This window comes from Arvicola amphibius, chromosome 11 (assembly GCF_903992535.2).
Source record: "Arvicola amphibius chromosome 11, mArvAmp1.2, whole genome shotgun sequence".
Taxonomy (NCBI): domain Eukaryota; kingdom Metazoa; phylum Chordata; class Mammalia; order Rodentia; family Cricetidae; genus Arvicola; species Arvicola amphibius.
Window position 1 is genome coordinate 109,742,953 of NC_052057.2, and position 20,504 is coordinate 109,763,456.

Sequence of the window (20,504 nt, forward strand, 5' to 3'; positions counted from 1 at the left end):
CACCCCAACCAGGCAGCTGCAACACTTTGCCTGGCCTAATGGGTTCTCTTTAACTGCAGAAGATTCCACAATCCTTTTACTCACGGGCCCTTCATAATGCTAAAGCCAGAACCCTGTGGATAACACTGTCCTGGTCAGCTGCTTCCTCAGGATGGAGCCTGACCCACTTGAACCACATGAGACTGAAAGATTACAGGGTTTTTTGAAATTGGATAAAATGCATTTTACATCATAAACCACAAGTCTATAGTGGCCAGAGTGGACTGTGGTGGTCTGAAAGACAATGGCTCCTATAGGCTCATGTTTGAGTTTCTGGCCCCATGTTGGTGGAACTGTCTGGGAAGGATTAGTAGGTATGGCTTTATTGGGAAAGGTGTATTCAGTTTTACTCACTAAAAAAATTATGTAAGTAGGTGACCCTCCATTTGTAAATTTTAAATATCACTAGTCCTATTTAGTGGATTATCATTAGTAAGACAGCTTACATCTATTAATAAATTATCTACAAAGATTACACTGGATATAAGTGATTACCTAACAATGCATATCATATATCTGTATATGTACTAAAGCTTAACTTCCCTTCAGAATTTACACACTTACACACACACATATTTAGGGGTGGACAGGGTTTCTCTGTGTAGCATTGGCTATCTTCAACTTACTCTGTAGATCAGGGTGGTCTCGAACTCACAGAGATACACCTGCCTCTGCCTCCTGAGTGCTGAGATTGAAAGTGTGCACCACCACTGCGCTGCCAAATATTTTTATTTATGAGTGTGTATGTGCACCACGATGATAATAGACTAAGAAGCCTCTGAAAATATAAGCAAGCACCAAATCCAATGTTTTCTTTTATGAAGAGTTGCCTTGGTCGTGGTGTCTCTTCAGAGTAATCACTAGACAGGAAAATAATTCCATTTTGTTGGTTTTGATGTGGGATTTTGTTATTAACAAGCCATTACATCTGGTTAAATTAGAATTTCTCACCCACTGTTTTCCCTCCAGTGTTTGGTATCACTTTCATAATTATTGGTATGAGGAACTGAACATTAAGACCACATGCATGAAAGTTCTTCATTTCACATGGCTCTACAATTCAGCTACATCCCAAACCTTGCCACTTTGATGCATTTTTGTAAATCACAAATTCCAAACTAGGTCGGGTGTATTAACATACCCTTCAATACCAGCACTCAAGAAGCAGAGACAGCAAATATCTCTGTGAGTCTGAGACCAGACCAGTCAATAGTGATTTTCAGGATAGGGCTATAAAGGTCAATTCCCGTCTCAAAATAAATAAATGAAGAAATTTAGAAGGGGGGAGGCTGTCAAAAATACGAGACATAATTTCTTCTATGCAACAGGGTGGTAAGTCTTTTATTATTTAAGCAGATAATAAAAAGAAAATATCAACCAAATTGATAAGAACAGATTTGGGGTGGGGGAGGGGGAGAAGGAGGTTACTGTACATAGTGTTGCTGTACTGTAGCTCACTGTGTAGACCAGGCTGGCCTTGAACTCAGCTGCCTGTCTCTGTCTCCCAAGTGCTGGAATTAAAGTCCTGTGTTATCACACCCAACTTAAAAAACAGATATTTACTAAATTTAGGGAATCACAGTTGATTCTTCTTTCAGAAGAGCTTCTTCCTTACCTGATGAAGAACTTCCAAAGTGACAGGGTAAAATAGGTTTTCAATAATTATCCGGAGCACAGGACTCTGCCCAGGTAGCACTGTGCCTTCACTGGAAGGAGCTCCAGGAAGGGACAGGTTTCCTGACTGTACAGCACTGACAGCCTGCAGTGCAGCTTGGGCTCTCTAGAAAACAAGCCAAAACAAGAAAAAAAGAAAAATTACCACTTTTGATCACAGAAGCAGTGAATGGATCCTGAAGCCGAGATGACATAAAACAAACTTATTTCCATATACTTTATCTGGATGCACACATCCCAACTTGTAGAATTTAAGTTTTCAATTTGTCTGTCTGTCTGTCTTTCTTTTTCTTTCTAGATGGGGCTCAGGAGATGGCTCGACCAATCAAGTACTTGTTATATGAGCATAAGGACCGAGTTTGACCCTGAAAACTCACATGAAGAAGCCAGCAACAGTGATGCATGCTTTCAGTCCCAGCATTATTGCTTAACAATTCAGTTCTAAACACTTTGGATGGCTTAAAACAAGTGTAAATGTGACTGGCGTGTTAGTGGGGAAAGCAGGCCTGCCACAGAATATCATCAACAAGCTGAGGAGCAAATCCACAGCCAGGGCTGCCTTGCAAAGGGAAATCGGGACCTAAAAAAACAGAGGAGGGAGGGAGGGAGGGGTATAGGAGTGTGTGTAAGCACCTTCAATGTTATGTCAGCTATCACCTGAAGAGCATGCTGGCGCCCAGGGAGTTAGAAGGGTGCCCACAATGATACAGAAAGCCAGTGCGATGAAGACGACCTGAGCACGGTGAAGAGGTCCGCGGGGAGGGCAAGAGGCTAGAATGTGATCAGGCTAACCCATCACTCAGTTAGCCTGGCATGGAGAGTTAGCGTACAAGCACGCTTCTAATACATTTGCACTGAAATGAAATAAGGAATTCTAAAGAGCAGCTGGTTCAGAGCTGTGGCAGGAAATGCAGGAGGCAGGTGCAAAATAATTTTGATTTTGTGATATTTCTGTTATACTTTCTAGAATGTAGAAATCAATGAAATTATAAAGGTGATATGTCAAGAGAATATAGAAAACAACTTGAAAGGATTCCCACTGGTCCAATCCGAGAAATTTGAGCATCAAAGGCCATCCATAAAATAAACAGAAATGCTTTTAAATCCATAATGCTAACAACTGACAGTAAAGAACATTTATGATATCTTCAAATGCCTGTGAATGAGATATTATTTCTTCCCTTTAAGTTGGGCCCTCCATATCTGCAGGCACGACAACTAAACAGACAAAAAAACTTCCATCTATACACACACTCCTTAATAAAATAATATAACAACTTTGGGGTTTCTGTTGGAACCAAGTCTTGTTTTTGTGTAGCTAAGGCTGGCCTGGAACTTGTCATCCTCCTTCCCAAGTGCTGGGTATTACAAGGGTGTATCACCACACCTGGCAGAGTATTACCACTAATTACACAGTATTCACGCTGCATTGGATATTTTAAGTAATCTAAGAGGGGATGTAAAGTATACACAGCAATGCGTGCTTATGGTGTATACAGCTATTATACACACCATTTTATGTAAGAGGCTTTGGCATCCTTGTACTTTAGAGTGAGAGTCCAAGAAACAGCTAAGCAGCCTACCACCCTTCTCAAGGAATTAAGGGAGAAGTATAGGAACTACATAGTAGAGAAGTCTAGCAAACAAGACTGTCACTTCTAGATGTGTTTGGCAAAGATACATATCCTGAATTGAACCAAAAGGAAATATAAGACCAACAAAAGTTGAGGGACATTTTGGGAAATAAACTGCCTTTCATTTTCAACCATGTTAAGGACATCAGATTAAAATAAAAGAATTTGTCTAAAATGACTAGAAAGATATAAGCAAACGAAACATATACATGAACCTAGCTATACCAAGTATTATTAGGACAATTAGCAAAACACCAATGGGATCTACAGATGTACCAATTAATTTAGTTTTTCTTTTTGGAGTCCAGAAATAGGTACTGAACTCAGGGCCTCATGCACACCAGGCACCTGAGCTTTTTGGTGGGGTACTTTTTCACTTCAAGAAAAAGTCACACTGAGTTACTTGAGCTGGCATTAAAATATATGTGGGGTCCCAAAAAACCTTGAACTCATGATCCTCCTGAGTAAGTGCAATTACAGGTCTGTGTCACCAACCCAAACTGGGGTTCACTACCTTATTCTAGTTGGTAGAAGAAACATCCCCATTTGTAGGAGGTATACACAAAACACCAGTCAGTACTGAAGGACCAGGTGGGTCATACATTCTCAAAAAGAGCCTGAGAATTGAACTTAATACTCTTTATGTATTTTTCTCCATTTGCAATTCCCTCAAAACTTACACTAGTTATTTTTAAAGATGAAGTGAGAGTGAGTACCACCTGTTCGATCGTTTAACATTAACTGATTTAGGGCTGACCTAATAGTATTGAAAAAAATCTGGTATACTTTTCCCTAAGGAAGACTATTTCTTTAGCTCTCAGCATTCCTTAGTGTGTGGTTCTTGGTGCGTGATTGAGGCCTTGTGCACCTCACTCCCAATGGAGACAGGGTTTTATTATGCAGCCATAGTGCTGTTGTGATATTAAGCTCCTTGGACTCTTTTCAGGGCCGGCCACCCAGCTCCCACATGAATCACACATAGAGGCTTATTCTTATAAACGCCTGGCATTAGCTTGGCTTGTTGCTCGCCAGCTTTTCTTAAATTTTCCCAACTACCTTCTGCCTCTGGGCTTTTCATCTTACTTCTTCATGTCTTACTTTCCTTCTTACTCCATGGCTGGCAGGGTGACCGCGTGGCTGGTGCCTGATGTCCTCCTATCTATCCTCTCTGCCTGTCAGACCCACCTACCCTTGCTCCTGCCTCATTACTTTTTTTTAATATTTATTTTTATTATGTATATAATATTCTGTCTGCGTGTATGCCTGAAGGCCAGAAGAAGGCACCAGACCTCATTACAGATGGTTGTGAGCCACCATGTGGTTGCTGGGAATTGAACTCAGGACCTTTGGAAGAGCAGGCAATGCTCTTAACTGCTGAGCCATCTCTCCAGCCCCTCCTGCCTCATTATTGGCCATCAGTTCTTTATTAGGACCATTAGGTGTTTTAGAAAAGCAAAGACTCACAGCTTCGCAGAGTTAAAAAATAATGCAGCCTAAACAAAAGTCACACACCTTAAAATAATATTTCCCAACGCATAGCTAGCCTCAAACGCAGTCTAGTGCTGAAATTACAAGTTCCTTCATATTAGTCATATTTACTTAAGAACAGAAATAATTTGAAAAATGTGTGTGCATCAAAATAAAAAATTCTACAAATTTAATATGGTTTTCATTTTCATACATTATATTCAATTTCAAACTATTAGTCACAGAATTGCTAATTTAAATAATTGATGGTAGTTTTAATTTTTCTAATTTGAAATGCTTGAGTGTTTAGCTTTTTGCTACAATGAACTTTGTTAAAATTAAAATTAAGTACCTTTCTCAAACTTGGGAGCCTTTTACTTACTTTCTGTATTCTTAACAACCCCACCACACACACACCTTGGTTTTTTGAGACAAGGTTTCTCCATGTAGCTTTGGAATCTGTCCTGGGACTCTCTCTGTGGACCAGGTTAGCCTCGAACTCACAGAGATCTGCCTGTCTGTGGGATTAAAGACGTGCACCACCACCACCTGGCAGCAAATCCCATTTTTTTTCACACTTGTATTTGTTCTTTTATTCTTTGATTTTTTTTCCAGGACAGGGTCTGGAACTCTGTATGTAGAACAGGTGTTCTTGAACTCAGAGATCTGCCTGCCTTTGCCTCCCATGAGCTAGAATTAAAGGCATGCACCGCTGTACCTGCCTATGAATATGTTCTTTGTCTATTTTAAACAGTTCATTCCTTACAAGTTAGAGAAAAGTTCTTTTTAATATTCAGAATACTTCATAAATCTGTATGTGTGAAGAGACCATACAAATCTCTGCATCAATTCCAACATTAGTACACATGCTGAACTGACCACAATCCTTTTAAAAATGCTAGTCTACAAACATTTTAATAATGGTTTTATACAATGCAATTTTTTAACATATCAGATAATACAAAACACACCCAATGTTTAGCTCCCAAAGCAACATCACCGTTAACAATATGTTACAACAATATGTACAACAACATGGTTGTACAGGTGGACATATCTCTCTCTCTCTCTCTCTCTCTCTCTCTCTCTCTCTCTCTCTCTCTCTCTCTCTCTCTCTCTCTATTTTGGTTTTTTGAGACAGGGTTTCTCTGCAGCTTTAGAGCCTGTCTTGGAGCTAGCTCTTGTAGACCAGGCTGGTCTCCAACTCACAGAGATCCGCCTGTCTCTGCCTCCCGAGTGCTCAAAACTGTTCTCTTATAGCCAATAGTGTGGGGTCCTAGACACCCCTGCTTGAGTCTTGCTTTAAACATGACAATCTACCTCATTTACTACACTGTGAGCTTCTCAGTAAGATTTTATTAGAAAATGAGGATGGTGCTGCTTTTGCAGTTTTGAAAACTAACTCAGATTTCCATTTGAATTCATGCGTTTGAATTTGAATTGATGTGTATGGAGTGGAGGGTACCAATCAAAAAAGAATCAGGATTAGAATCAACAGGTAAATGTTGTATGAATTGCATTCAACATACTACACGAGACATGGAAGCTATTAATCAGCACTATCCTGTAGCCAATAGATTCTTATGATAAAGTCTAGATTTTACCCTGTTCAATATAACAGCTATCAGCCACAGTAACTGGGGAGCTGAATTTTATAAGTAGCTAAATATATGTCATTATTTCTGCACTGGGTGTTAGTTCTGGAGGACCTGGGCAAAGACATTATCATAATGAGCATTCATTCCTCTCATGTAAAAATGATTAAATATCAAAAGCATGTGCAACTAAAAACAAATTTGATCTCACTTACTTCTTTACTTATGATGTCAGCAGTCAGTCTATTAATTCCACATGAGTGGCTGACGCTGGTGGTTGTGCTGCTGTTTTACTTCACTCTTTCTCTCTGACAGAGACTAAGAGACTCGATGGTGCTGCCTTAGTCACCATACAACAGTCAATACAGTCTGCACTGGTGCTCACAGAGCACGGATTTAAGCTTTCTAAATAACTAGCAAGAAAGTGAAGACAGGCTTTTAAAGTGGAGTGTGGTGGTACACACCTAGCACTAAGGAGACAGAGGCTGAAGTATCAAAAGCTCAAGAGATGGAGGGGAAAGAGGGGCAGAAGCAAAGGAAGGAATGAAAAGACGGAGGAAAAGAAAAGAGAAGAAAAGAAAAGAACTTTTGAACATAAAAACTCGAAGGGAACAAGGGAAAAATATGATATACTTTGATAATTATAAGACTTTGAGCTTTTTGTTTTGTACCAAGACGTGCTTTCATGGTGTAGCCAAGGTCAATTTTGAATTAAATCTTTCTCAGTTTATCCAGTACTGAAATTATAAATATGCATATAAATACAGACATGCATATAAATTATGTAACCACACCAAGTTCTTAGTAGCCATTTTTAACGAAACAAAAACATTTAAGCAAAATAAAGAATGTTTGAAGATGAAAACACTTCTGATCTTTAAAATTATGAGGCAATAAAATTACTACTGTAGGAGAAGACTTTTGGACATTTGAGCCAACAATTCTAGAATGATTATACTATTAATAAGGAAAATAGAAGTAGTATAATCAAACAAGCACAAGTACTGTGTTAGTTGCAGTGGGGAGATTTATTTTTTATAAAGCTTAAACGTGCCCAAGGGAGCAGGGTGGCACATACTTGTAATCCCAGCACTTAGAGGCTGATAAAGGAGGGCAGGGTAGAGGGACAGCCTGACCTAGAGAGAGTTAACCTAACCTGGGCATCATAGTGAGTCCCTATCTTAATAAAACAAAAGTGTCTGTGTGATGTGAAGAATACAGTTCCAAAGTCAAAAACATGGAAACCAGCATGGAGTGAATACTCTAGTCTTTTAATTTTAATAATTATTTGAGAGAACATTTTAAAGGTAAAATCCTTACAAAATCGTTTCTACAGATTCATAAACTATTTAATAAGGTCAAGGAAACCTTCAAAGAAGGTTTCAAATTTTGTACTTCACAACACAATTACATTTAATAATTGTAATTCTTCTGCAAATCAAGAAGGTGGAACTACTTTATATCAATGGTTCTCAACCTTTGTTATGCTTTAATACAAATTCTTCATGTTGTGAACTCCCACCATAAAATTACTTGCTACTTCATAACTGTAATTTTGTTCCTGTTATGAATCGTAATATCTGTTTTCTGATGGTCTTAGGAAACCACTGTGAAAAGGTAGTCCGACCCATCAGGGGGCTGTGATCCACATGTTGAGAAACTTCAACTTCATAAGGACTCGACCAACTGTCTACTGCTGAGAGTCATATGCATGTTTTGGGGGTATATTTTGATACTCAGGAGAACAAAAAAGGGAAGAAATGTGAATCTATCCACTTCCTAGTTTTCAGAATAAAAACAAACAAAAAAACTCAACATTTTTAAATACATGGAACAGGTACTTTCCATTTTGATTTAATGTTTGGTTAGAGTTCATATTGATCACCATACAAAAGTGAAAGTAAAAAGTGTTGGGAAGAAAGCAAGGCCATCTAAGAATAAACTAGGCCATTTGGGTGCCTGTGGTTGCCAAGCAACTGGGATTTCTCACTGTTTCCCTTTGACATAATCCAATCTTTAAGTTTGTATTAAATTATCTTTTCTTCTGGCAATTTATACTAACATACTTAGGAATTAGACTATTGCAAAAACTGAAAGACGTACATGAAGAAAATGTTTAAATTCTTCTCAAAGACTTTAAAAGAAAAACAAAGCAGAACTTTTAACAAAGATTAGAGAAGAATATGTTAATCATTTCCAAACTTGCAAAACAACCCAATTTCAATTTTTAAAAGAAAACAAGAGTTAACAAAATAATTATAAGGAATATAACAAGTTAATTTCTAAAGAGACAGTATTTGGTAGAGGTAAAAGGTCTCTCTAGTGGTTGGCTGATCTTCAGGTTGAACCCCAATATCTGTCTCTGGATTTTTATTATTTGTACTACATCCTGACCTCTACTCATAAAAGTCAAACATTTGTGCCCACACTAAGATGTACAAACATCAACATATCGCACGCCCATATATACACACACACACATGTACACACATATACAGATTTTTTTTTTTTTTTTGGTTTTTCGAGACAGGTTTCTCTGTAGCTTTAGAGCCTGTCCTGGAACTAGCTCTTGTAGACCAGGCTGGCCTCGAACTCACAGAGATACAGAAAATTTTTAAAAAGTTAAAGGAAATGACTCTAAGAAAAACTACCGCCAATAGCTGTTATTTAGTAAGGGTTTAACAAAAAGACACAATCATAGAACAGATATTAAAACATGCACATGCTTGAACCCAGGGATTTCAATGTTAGAAACAGCACTAGTAAAATAAGGTCCCAAGTGTGTCAAAATGTATACAGTTGCAGCACTATTAGTACTGTTATGGATTTATTAAAACCATAAAACAGGAAAAACATTTAAATGTTTATCATAACCTGGATAAATTATAGCTCTTCTATTAAGGAAATAACAATCAGTTATTTAAAGAATCCAAAAATGGCTCTATATCTCTTGCTACAGAACAATGTCCATAACATATTATTATAGGAGAATATTGGCACCAATTACCAGTTATCCTGGTCAAAAAGATGCTTGCTTTTTTCTCCATATTTTTCTAGATTGCTTAAATGTTTAACCATGAGCAGGTTTCTTTCATTTGTTTGTTTTTTGATTTTTTTTTTTTTTTTTGGAGACAGGGTTTCTCTGTGTAACAGCCCTAGCTGTCCTGGAACCTGCTCTGTAGACCAGGCTGGCCTCAAACTCACAGAGATCCTCCTGCCTCTGCCTCCTGAATGCTGGGATTAAAGACATGTACCACCAGAGCCCAGCTAAGCAACTTTCTTATTTATGATCTATGAATACAATCTTTATTGAAGAACTCTACTCTCAAAGTCTGAGCTGCAGCTCTACGGTACAGTGCCTGTTTAGCGTGCTTAAGACTCTAAATTTGATCCACAAGAAAGGAGAGGAAAAGAGCATGAGTGGTGATTACTAAGTAAAAGGTCTGTTCAATTAAAAATATCAAATACTGCATCAGTTTATTATATGTCATTATATACTAAAATAAGGGTTGTGTGCAGGAAATGTTCCTGTACTAATGTGAAAAACACTAATATAATACAGTTACAAATGCAATTTCCATAATAATCTCTCAACTGAACTAAAAAGCTGGCGAATTCTTGGCCTAGATAAATACATGCAAAACTGTTTTTATATTAAAAAAATTCTTGCATTCTAAACACTAAATTCTCATATGCACAGATCACCTCTCAGCAAAGACCCTTCACTTTGCAGCCAATGGGAGACTATTACAGGAAACAACTGTTCAAAATGCAGAGAATGGGGCTGGTGAGATGGCTCAGTGGTTAAGAGCATTGAATGCTCTTCCAGAGGACCTGGGTTCAATTCCCAGCACCCACATGATAGCTCACAGCTGTCTGTAACTCCAGTGCGCATTAAATAAAGTTTAAGAAAAAAAGTATTAAAAAAAATGCAGAGAATGACTAACTCCCAGGTGCCCAGCCAGCCCCAAGGGCTATATTTACAACACAACCCCTGCATTCAAGGTTCAGGGACCATTGAAGGGGCAGGGGGAAGAGACTGTAAGAGTCAGAGAAGAGGGAGTCTGCTGTGAGATGGTATCCCCTAGAAATGACTGGGAAGCCACCTCCATGATACCTACATCAACATGTGGCTGCCTGAGCAAGACCTGAACAAGGACAACACCAAGAAACATGTGCTGTGGGACAATGGTTTGTACCCTGTCAACTGTATTTTAATAAAACAATGATTGGCCAGTAGCCAGGCAGGAAGTATAGGCAGGGTGACAAGGAGAATTCTGGGAAGAGGAAAGCTTGATCCGCAGTCCTGACCCAGCCACAGAAAAAGCAAGATGTGTCTTCACTAAATAAGGTACCGAGCCACATGGCTAGCATAGACAAGAATAACGGGCTAATATAAGTCATAAGAGTTAATAAGAAGCCTGAGCTAATGGGCCAATCAGTTTATAACTAATGTAGACCTCTGTGTGATTTCTTTTGGATTTAATGATTGCAGGAACTGGGCAGGACAAAAAACCTCAGTCAACAGACATGCTTAACTGCAAGAGGGAAATTTCACAGGTCTTACTCTTAGACAAAGAGCCACAAGCAATAAACAACAGCTAAGCAAGGCAGATTTGGTCTTCCTCAGAAATGAGTATGTACCCTAATTGGTTATCCAAAACCAGACGGTCAGCTCTGAAATCATATACGCAGAAGCAACATTAAACAGACTAAGTAAATTTTGGTGTATGTGTCTGTGTGCATCTCAGAAGTGGCAGTGCTTGCTTTACTCCCAGTACTTGGGAGGCAGAGGCTGGTGGATCTCTGACTTTGAGTCCAGTATGGTTTACAGAGTTAGTTCCACGATAGCCAGGGCACACAGAGAGATCCTGTCTTGAACGGGGCGGGGGGAGGGAAGTGTGTGGAGTGTGGGGTGTATGTGATGGACAAGACACACTAATATCATATGTATAACAATAATAATTAAATAAAAAGCAGTTGCAAATTTGAGAAGGAATGGGGAAATGGGAAGGATTGAAGGAAGAAGGAAAAGAGAAAGTGGTGTAATTATATTTAAATTTTAAAAGGTATTTAAAAATTAAAATACACTTTATTAAAATGTATTTGTTTTGTAGACAAGTTTTTCATGTTAAAATAAATTTCTATTTAACTACTTAAAATGAGCCTGGAAAGACACAAAAGACTCATTATGAACTGAATCAAAATAAAAAACATAAATAAAAGCATTATGTTGTTATATAATATTCCACATTCACTTGAGGAGTCAAAACTAATTGAAAGAAAATTTCTGACCAAATTCTTTACATCTTAAACTGTCTCCTTAATATCACAGCAGGAGCATCACCATTGCCTAGATCCTGGTAGAGTGCCTGACAAACACACAAGACCCTGGAAGGCCAATTCCAAGCTTTTACTTTCTGTCAAAACAAAGGCTAAATTTGTTTTAGCATTCCTTTGACATCTGTGATTTTAGGAGGTACAGAATTTTATCTATTTTTAATTGTGAAAACAGATTTGAGGGGAGAAAATGTTACTGCTTGCTCTTCTGAATCTTCCTATGTAGTCCAGTTTCCCATTGTTAGGATTACAAGAATGTGACACCATGTATGGCCCAGTAAATGTCATTTATAATGCCATAACTTCCTATGTTTCCAAATGAAACTGTTTCTATTAGGCTTGTAAGAACAAATTATATACTCAATCATAATCAAGTACACTAGAATGAAGAAAAATATATGGTGGTTCTTCTTTAACATATAAAATTTTAAGTTATTATACCACGTTTGTATACTTATTCTTACAGATGCCTATAATACTTACAGCCTGATTAGGCAGATTGTCAGTCTTAAGTTCTCGGTGATTGGAATACTGGATATAAACAGGCTGACTTCGTAGATGAGGAGTAACAGGAGTGTAATAATTTACCATAGTAACAGCAGCTTCTTCAGAAGCCATTTCTAAAAAGGCCTGCAATAAACATAAAAGATGGTTAAGAATTATTGTATACAGCATACATTGACGCTGTCCCCCAAGAGGATAGAATAATCTTGGAAAGTTGGGTCCAATAAAAGTTTTCAAGCCAGGTAATGGCCGTGTACACCTTTAGTCCCAGCACTCAAGCAGGCGTTCAAGGCCGGCCTGGTCTATAAAGTGAGTTTCAGGACAGCTAGAGCTGTTACACAGAGAAATCCTAGGGTGGGGGGGTTCCAAAATTACCAGTTGATTAAATTATTGTTTGGTTTTTTGATTTCTGTTTCTCTAAATGCCTAAAAATAGTTAAAAATAAATATTTGTGTTACCATTACAAATAAATACTTTCATGAGATATGATTTACTGGTTTTTATATTGATGTTAAAATTGGGGAATAAATTACTAGAGTACACAGAGGAGATAATAGAATATCATCCAGTAGGGGCTAAAAAGGAGTTAAAAACAAAGGTCTGAGTGTGAGTTATAGTGATATTTGGATTGTAAACTAACAAAGCTTACCTGAAGATCAGAGTACAAAGCTAAGCCACTAGGTTAGGCATAGAGGCTAGGCAGTGGTGGTTCACACCTTTAATCCCAGCCCTACAAGAGGTAAGGAAGGGATATGGCTGGGCAGAGAGAGCAGTATAAAGTGAGAGGAGACAAGAGCTCAGATGCAGCCTGCAGTTGCAGTCTGAGGATTCGGTAGAAGGAAAAAGAACTCTTTAGTGGTTGACTGATCTGTTTCTCTGATGCTTCAACTTTCACCCTCTAGTATCTGACTCTGGGTTTTTATTATTAAGGACAATTAGAATTCACGTTACAGTGAGTGCAGCAGTGCACACCTTTAATCCCAGCACTAGAAGCAGAAGTGCGAGGATCTCTGAGTTCCAGGACAGCCTGGTCCAAAGAGAGCATAGTGATAAAAGTCGGAAATCTGTTAGAGGGCGGGAAAGTACTACCCTGCCTAAATTCTTAAACAGGATCTGGGTATATGAATTTGCTCTTCTTCATTTTTATAAATTAGCCATCTACAAACGAAATGGAACATTCTTTTTCAGTTGGAAGCCCACAATCAAACCCTGCTAACAAGGAGCCAATGTATCTGATCTGACAGCAGGGCTTGAGAAATGTCAGAGCCTGAGTAAAACCTGACTAAAATCTCCACCTGCCCACAGCAACTTGTCACACCTCTGTGCTCCAGTTTTCTCTACTAAAATATGCAGCTATCCAAGCAAGCCATAACTCTTATACCCCAAACATGAAGTGACTGCAGTTAGAGTACTAGTTAGGTGGTCTGTCTGAGACTCTGTAGGAAAGACCTATTAAATATCAGCGTATGAAGGCATCCACTCAAAATAGTAGCACACATACTCAGTTTTCTTCAAACTTTTTAATTTTATGATTGTTTTGTGTGTTTCAATTTTTTACATGTACAGGGTGTTTTGTCTCATGTATGTTATGTACCATATGCATATATTGGTCAGATGCCAGAAAAGGGAGTTGGATCCCCTTCGACTGAAGGGACAGGTAGTTGTGAGCTACCATATGGGTGATCTTCTAGAAAAGCAGGCAGTGCTCTTAACCACTGAACCATCTCTCCAGCCCCCACATTCAGTTTTTCTCACTTTTCAATTCCAACCAACACTCATTCTGTACACTTTTAAGCAAAAGCTACATATAAATCTATAGTCTGTTTTACAGATATCTATATTATGTTTACACACTATGCACATGAGCACTGTGTTTATACATTTGTATATTGTGTACATATATGTACACACGCATGCACGCGCACACACACACCCCTGCACATAGTACTTTGAACCAGCAAAGAATAGGTCGAGGTAATACCACATTTTTAAAAACAAAATCTCTCTACTTGTGAACGTTTTTCATTATACATGTGAGATAACGTTTCCCAAATTAAGATTTCTGATAAGAATTTCTTTAAAACTTAAAATTCCAGCCAAGAATAAGAAATCAAGTATACAACAGTAGTTAGCAAACAGCATTAAAGTACCAAAAACTTGCTAAATTCCATATCCATTTATCCATCTTTGCTCCTGTGAAGAAATCTTTCTGAACATATACCTACTACTTTATCCAGCACCCTATTGTCATCCATGCCTTAGCATAAACTCACATTATTTTAGCAAATGCTTCTAGGGCTTAGAAATAAGTGTTGAGAGAGTCTTAAAAATATAGATGTAAACACTTATAGTACATATGTAAACATAATCACGTTTCATATAAGACCTGGAGATATTAAAAAATAAAATAGCTTCAAATCCTCCAAATAAAGACTATTAAAAAAAAAAAAGCAAAGGATCAATACTGGAGTAAAGAAATCTAGGAACGTCCCACATTAAGTCAATATTGATTTCAATCACTCAAGTGACACTTGGTACCTATAATCATTGTACTAATACAAGATGAGAGAAATAGCGTGAGAAAGCAGAGATGGAAGAAGCTTCTTGACATTTAGATCTTATCCTATACACTGATTCTAGCTATGTAGACTGCTGTAATTTCTGTGATAGGATTAAAATGGCAATAAAACTTTCTTGGTTTTGTAGCTGTTTGGCGAGACCAGGGTCTCTCTACATAGACCTGTCTGTTCTTGAGCTCACTAGGTAGACCAGGCAATCCTTGAACTCAACAATTCCCTGCCTTGGTTTCCTGAGTGTTGGGGTCAAAGGCATGTGTCAACACACAAACTTTTAATGAATCAAGGTTTGTCTCCTTTTATAATAGCTGATGAAAAAGACAGAATATAAATATACCAACCATATTGAGCACTCAGAACTACCTACAAGAGTATCTCAAATTTATGCAAAACTAACCTGATTAAAATCAACGTAAACTTTTTCTTATATAATCCTTTCTCATTATAAAATAGCCTAAGTAGTTTTAGTTTATGCATAAACCATTTAAAATTCATCTATAATAGGCATTGGTAATATGATTTATTAAACATTATAAATGTTGAGTAAGTCAGACATGGTGGTGAAGGTCTTAAATCCTAGGATTCAGGAGGCAAAGATAGGCAGGTGGATCTCTGAGTTCAAGGCCCAGTCTGGTTAACAACACTGGCTACAGCTAGGCAGGGTGGTGGACAACATTAATTCCAGCACTTGAGAGGCAGAAGTATGTGGACCTCCATGAACTTCAGGCCAGCCTGGTCTACATAGTTGATGGGGGATGGTCTTCTCTATCCGTTGCTTTTATTGGTTAATGAATAAAACTGCTTTGGCCTATGGCAGTACAGAATATAGCCAGAATGCAGGGGATAGAGAGAGAGAGTAAGCGGAGCCAAGGAGAGGTCATGTAGCAGCTAAAGAAGACGGATGCCCAGATAGGTCACAGCCTCGTGGTTATATACAAATTAATAGAAATAAGTTAATTTAAGATGTAAGAGTTAGTTAATACGAAGCCTGAGCTAATAGGCCAAACAGTGTTGTATATATTAATATTCAGTATATTAATTAATATTAATATATTATATTAATGGTTGTGTGTATTAATATAGTTTTGTGTGATTATTCAGGTCTAGGCAGCCGAAAAACAAATGAGCAGTCTCCATTACACATAGCGAGTTCCAGGATAACCAGAGTTACACAACAGAGAAACCCTGTCTCAAACAAACTGAAGAACACTGGTCTGATTAGCAGTACCACTTGGCAGCTCAGAATTCTAACTCTACTACCAAGTGACTGATCCATCACTCTCTTCTGACCTCCATGAGCACTAGGTATGCACATGGTGCACATGTGCATGCAGGCAAAACACACAAACACCTAAGTATTTTTAAATCTTAAAACAAAAAAAAAGATAAGCTTTCCATATAGAATCTAGACAAGGCACTACTGATGTTTTTCTGAAGTAACCAATAGAGTTCCACTTCATAATCTGAAAGTTTGTAAAGTCACCACCAGGGGAGAAAGCTGATGAAATTATTCCCATGTCTCTCCCAACATTCCACCTTTGCAAGCGGGTCCAGTAACAGCACAGTTTCTTGGTGAAGTGTATTGCTCAAGAGCTCCATGATGAAATAAAACACAACAGCTAGAGTTAGCTTACAGAGTCAACATAAACACAGAGAAAAGCTGTGGACTTGCACAGACTGCCTTTCACAAACAATTCATTTTAGATGTGCACATGCAACCCGGGCAATTTTTAGTAGCAGAGACTGATCTAATGATAGCCATGTACCAACTCCAAAAAATGTGTTAAGTACAAACTGAATACTAGAGAATGCTATTTAATGTCTCTAAATCTCAGTGACCTCATCTAACTTAAATAGGGCTGTTGTTTATTAAACAAACTAAACTCAACCAGGCATTATCCAGTGTCAAGTCCGAATTATTTATAAATGAAAATATTCAAGAAAGCAGAAAAAACAGGTAACACAGTATAACATGTTACAAAATTTCTAAGGCCTAGATTTGGTGTCTTCTTCATTACAATGCTGGGCATACAAGATTTTCAGTACAATCAAAAATATGTTAAGAGAATTTATTCTAGTAGGGCCCAAGTAGGAACAAGAAGGCACTTAAATTTTATGAGCAAGATGGTTACTATATTTTGTCAGGTACCAGAAAATGAAGCTTCCTTATTCACCAGAAAATGAAGCTTCCTTAATCACCTTAAGAAAAACTCAGTTTCAGGAACATTGAAAAATGCAAATTTTGTTTTTCTGGTTTTTGATGGGAGGTGGAGAGGAGACAAAGACAGAGAGACACAGAGACAAGGAAGAAATACACGAATAGGAGAAAATATGTACAAACTATATATCTAATTAGAAGTTATTATCCAGAATAGAGAAGGAATTTCAAAAATTCAACTACAAAACTAAAAAAAAAAAATTCTATTTTAAAAACCAGGTAACAGAATTGGGCCTGTCTGTACACAGCTGTAGAGTGAGGTATCCATAGCTCTGGAGTTAGGGCGCTGGCATTGTATGTGTGAAATTATAGAAGGGAGGAGGTAGAGGCGGGTAGGAGACAGATAAAAGATCTGTTAGAATTTTTTTTCATAAGAAAACAAACAAATGGGGGCTGGAGAGATGGCTCAGAGGGTAAGAGCACTGACTGCTCTTCCAGAGGTCCTGAGTTCAATTCCCAGCAACCACATGGTGGCTCACAGCCATCTATAATGAGATCTGGTACCCTCTTCTGGCATGCAAGCATACATGTAAGGAATGTTGTATACATAATAAATAAATAAATCTTTAAAAAAAAAAGAAAACAAACAAATGGTCAATAGCTATTTGAAAAAAATACTCAGTTCCACTAATCAGGGATATAAAAATCAAACTTATAATTAGCTGTTTGATAACAGAATGACTATTATCAAAAGATAAGACTAAGAGCAGGGCCTGGCATAATGGTATACACCATAAATATCAGAAATCAAGAGGCAGGTTGTAGCTCAAAAGTAAAGTACTTGGCTAGCATAAGCAAAACCCTAGGGTCAATTCCTAACACTGCCCCTCTACCCGTCCCTACCAAATGGGACTGAGGAATAACAATGTTTCAGATGTTTTGAATCTGATTTAAACATTATATGATATACTCATAAATTAAAACATCAAGTAGTATCCCATGCACCCATGCAAATTGTATATTTGCATGTGTCCATTCAAACTGTCCTGAAAGGTGAAAAGAAAAACAAAAGCAAACAGAAAACAGAACCCAGTGTGGTGGTAGAGAAGAGGTGACATGAGAAGAGGTGGGAGAGGGGATACATATGATCAAAAAGAGGTAATGAAATTTTTAAAAAAATGTAAAAACTCATTTTTACAATGAAGATTCTCTTCTGTCTCTCAAATTATTAAAGAAGCTACATGATATTTCTACACTAGAATATACATAGCATCCAATGATTTTATGGAATGAAGGGACATGACATTGTTTTAGTCTACAATAGACAAGAGCAAAGAAGACTCATAGCAATCAATCAATCAATCAATCAATCAATCAATCAATCAATCAATCGCTTTTGGCTTTTACAAGAAAAGTGGCCTACTGTAAAAACCAATCCATTAACAAACTTTACATTTATTTTCTGTATGTGTTTGCCTGCCTATATATATGCACACCAAGTGCATATATGTTCACCAAGTGTGTGCCTGGTGCCCATGGAGCTCAGGAGAGGGTGTCAGACTCCTCTTGTGCTGGAAATTGAACCTACAACCTCTGCATGAGAAGCACACCTTAAAATTTTTTTTTCCTTATGTCTACTAACTGTTCAGTCATGTTTAGTTAAACATTCAATCCTATTTTACTAAACAAGGTAGCTCCCAAGTCTTTTTGTTGTTATTGCTGTTTGTTTTGATTTTGAGACAGGGTCTTTCTACATGTCTGCTATCCTGGGACTCACTATGTAAACTAGACTGGGCTCTAACTCACAGAGATTCACCTGCCTCTGCTGGTACTGGGATTAAAGGTGTGCGCCACTATGCCCAGCTGCTTCCAACTCTTTAATCCCATGTAAAAGCCAATTAGATCTTCAGCTTATAGTGATAACTGCACAGTATGGAAAACTTAACTGTTCTTTACTTGAACAAACAAAACACAATTTATAGCTTCTCTATCAGTAACTGCAACTGCCAGGCTATCTTGTAATTACAGGGTATTTTTAAGAACCAACCTGTAGCGCACGCCTTTAATCCCAGCACTCGGGAGGCAGAGGCAGGCGGATCTCTGTGAGTTCGAGACCAGCCTGGTCTACAAGAGCTAGTTCCAGGACAGGCTCCAAAGCCTCAGAGAAACCCTGTCTCGAAAAACCAAAAAAAAAAAAAAAGAACCAACCTGTAGTAGAAAACATGAAGTAAAATACGAAATAGGACTTTTAAAAATGACCCCAAGTCAAGAGATAATATACACTCCTGTTTCTTGTGCTAATTTTTGTCTATTGTCATACAAGGGAAACTTTTTACTTAAAAACTAATTTGTGATCAAAGACAGTAAGAAAAACTAAGCAGCATACCTCTGAGATCCCCACAGTTGGAGGGTTGAACTTTAGGAAAGTCACTTGAGCTTATGAATTTGACACCAGCCACAGCAATAAAGACCCTGTGTCAAATCAACTACTTAATTCTTAAATTCAAGAAAATAAGAGCCGGGCGGTGGTGGCGCACGCCTTTAATCCCAGCACTCGGGAGGCAGAGGCAGGCAGATCTCTGATTTTGAGGCCAGCCTGGTCTACAAGAGCTAGCTCCAGGACAAGCTCTAGAAACTACAGGGAAACCCTGTCTCAAAAAAAAAAAAAAAAAAAAAGAAAGAAAGAAAGAAAGAAAGAAAGAAAGAAAGAAAGAAAGAAAGAAAGAAAAGAAAAATTATTTGAAACACTAACACCCAAAAGATAATCACTCAATGTCGATCTTTAAATATTACATACCTGGCTTTTTCCTTTCAACATCAAAAGATTCGTTACTTTGCCAAATGGTAGACCTAATGATATGACCTCTGCTTCGGTGACATCACATGGAATTTTGCGAAGATGGAGAACACGGGAAGGCGAACAGGGAGGTCTATCTCCTTTAAATTTCTTGTTGTCATTCCCATTAGCTAAAAAACATAAGTTTTTTTTTAATTAGTGAAACTAATTTGGGTTGACACACTGCATTAACTCAATCATCACATGACTTTCTGGCATAACAGATTCCAAATTCATGGAGCTATGAGACTGATGAAAATAATATGAGTGGAAATCTAACCAACCGCCTCTTGATGAACCACTTCTGGTCTTTCTTCCACCATGGCCATTAATTTTTTTGATTGTTGCCTGATTTTTTTTAAAGGAAAAGTATTAGGATAAATGAATTATATTGCTTCATTAAGGGTCATGTATACCACCTCCATGAAGTAAGCACCTAACATACAAGTCTGCCTTTTCTACGTTAAGATACAAAACACTTTAACTTCAACAGTATTCAATACAGTGACAATCTGTATAGGTTTGCAAGCTGGGGCACAGGCTAATCCCCATGCATCATATGTGTATATGTAAACTGTGTAGTAAATAAACTTTACTGCCTCAGTCTGTGTAGGCACACTCTAGGATGTTTACTTACTAATGATAAAACTGGCAGAATGCATGCCAATCATTAACTATACA

At 37.8% G+C, this 20,504-nt stretch overlaps 1 protein-coding gene across 4 annotated transcripts in view; it reads right to left on the reverse strand.

The window, feature by feature from the left end:
• Ptbp3 (polypyrimidine tract binding protein 3) overlaps window positions 1-20,504 on the reverse strand; it is an 81,440-nt gene that overhangs the window by 24,645 nt on the left and 36,291 nt on the right. For all 4 annotated transcript variants that reach the window (XM_038347404.1, XM_038347402.1, XM_038347401.1 and 1 more), the window contains 3 exons: window positions 19,785-19,954; window positions 12,233-12,379; window positions 1,655-1,819 (listed from right to left, as the gene is read on the reverse strand). In XM_038347404.1, coding sequence (XP_038203332.1) covers window positions 1,655-1,819; window positions 12,233-12,379; window positions 19,785-19,954 — 482 coding nt within the window. The remainder of the gene's footprint in view (window positions 1-1,654; window positions 1,820-12,232; window positions 12,380-19,784; window positions 19,955-20,504) is intronic.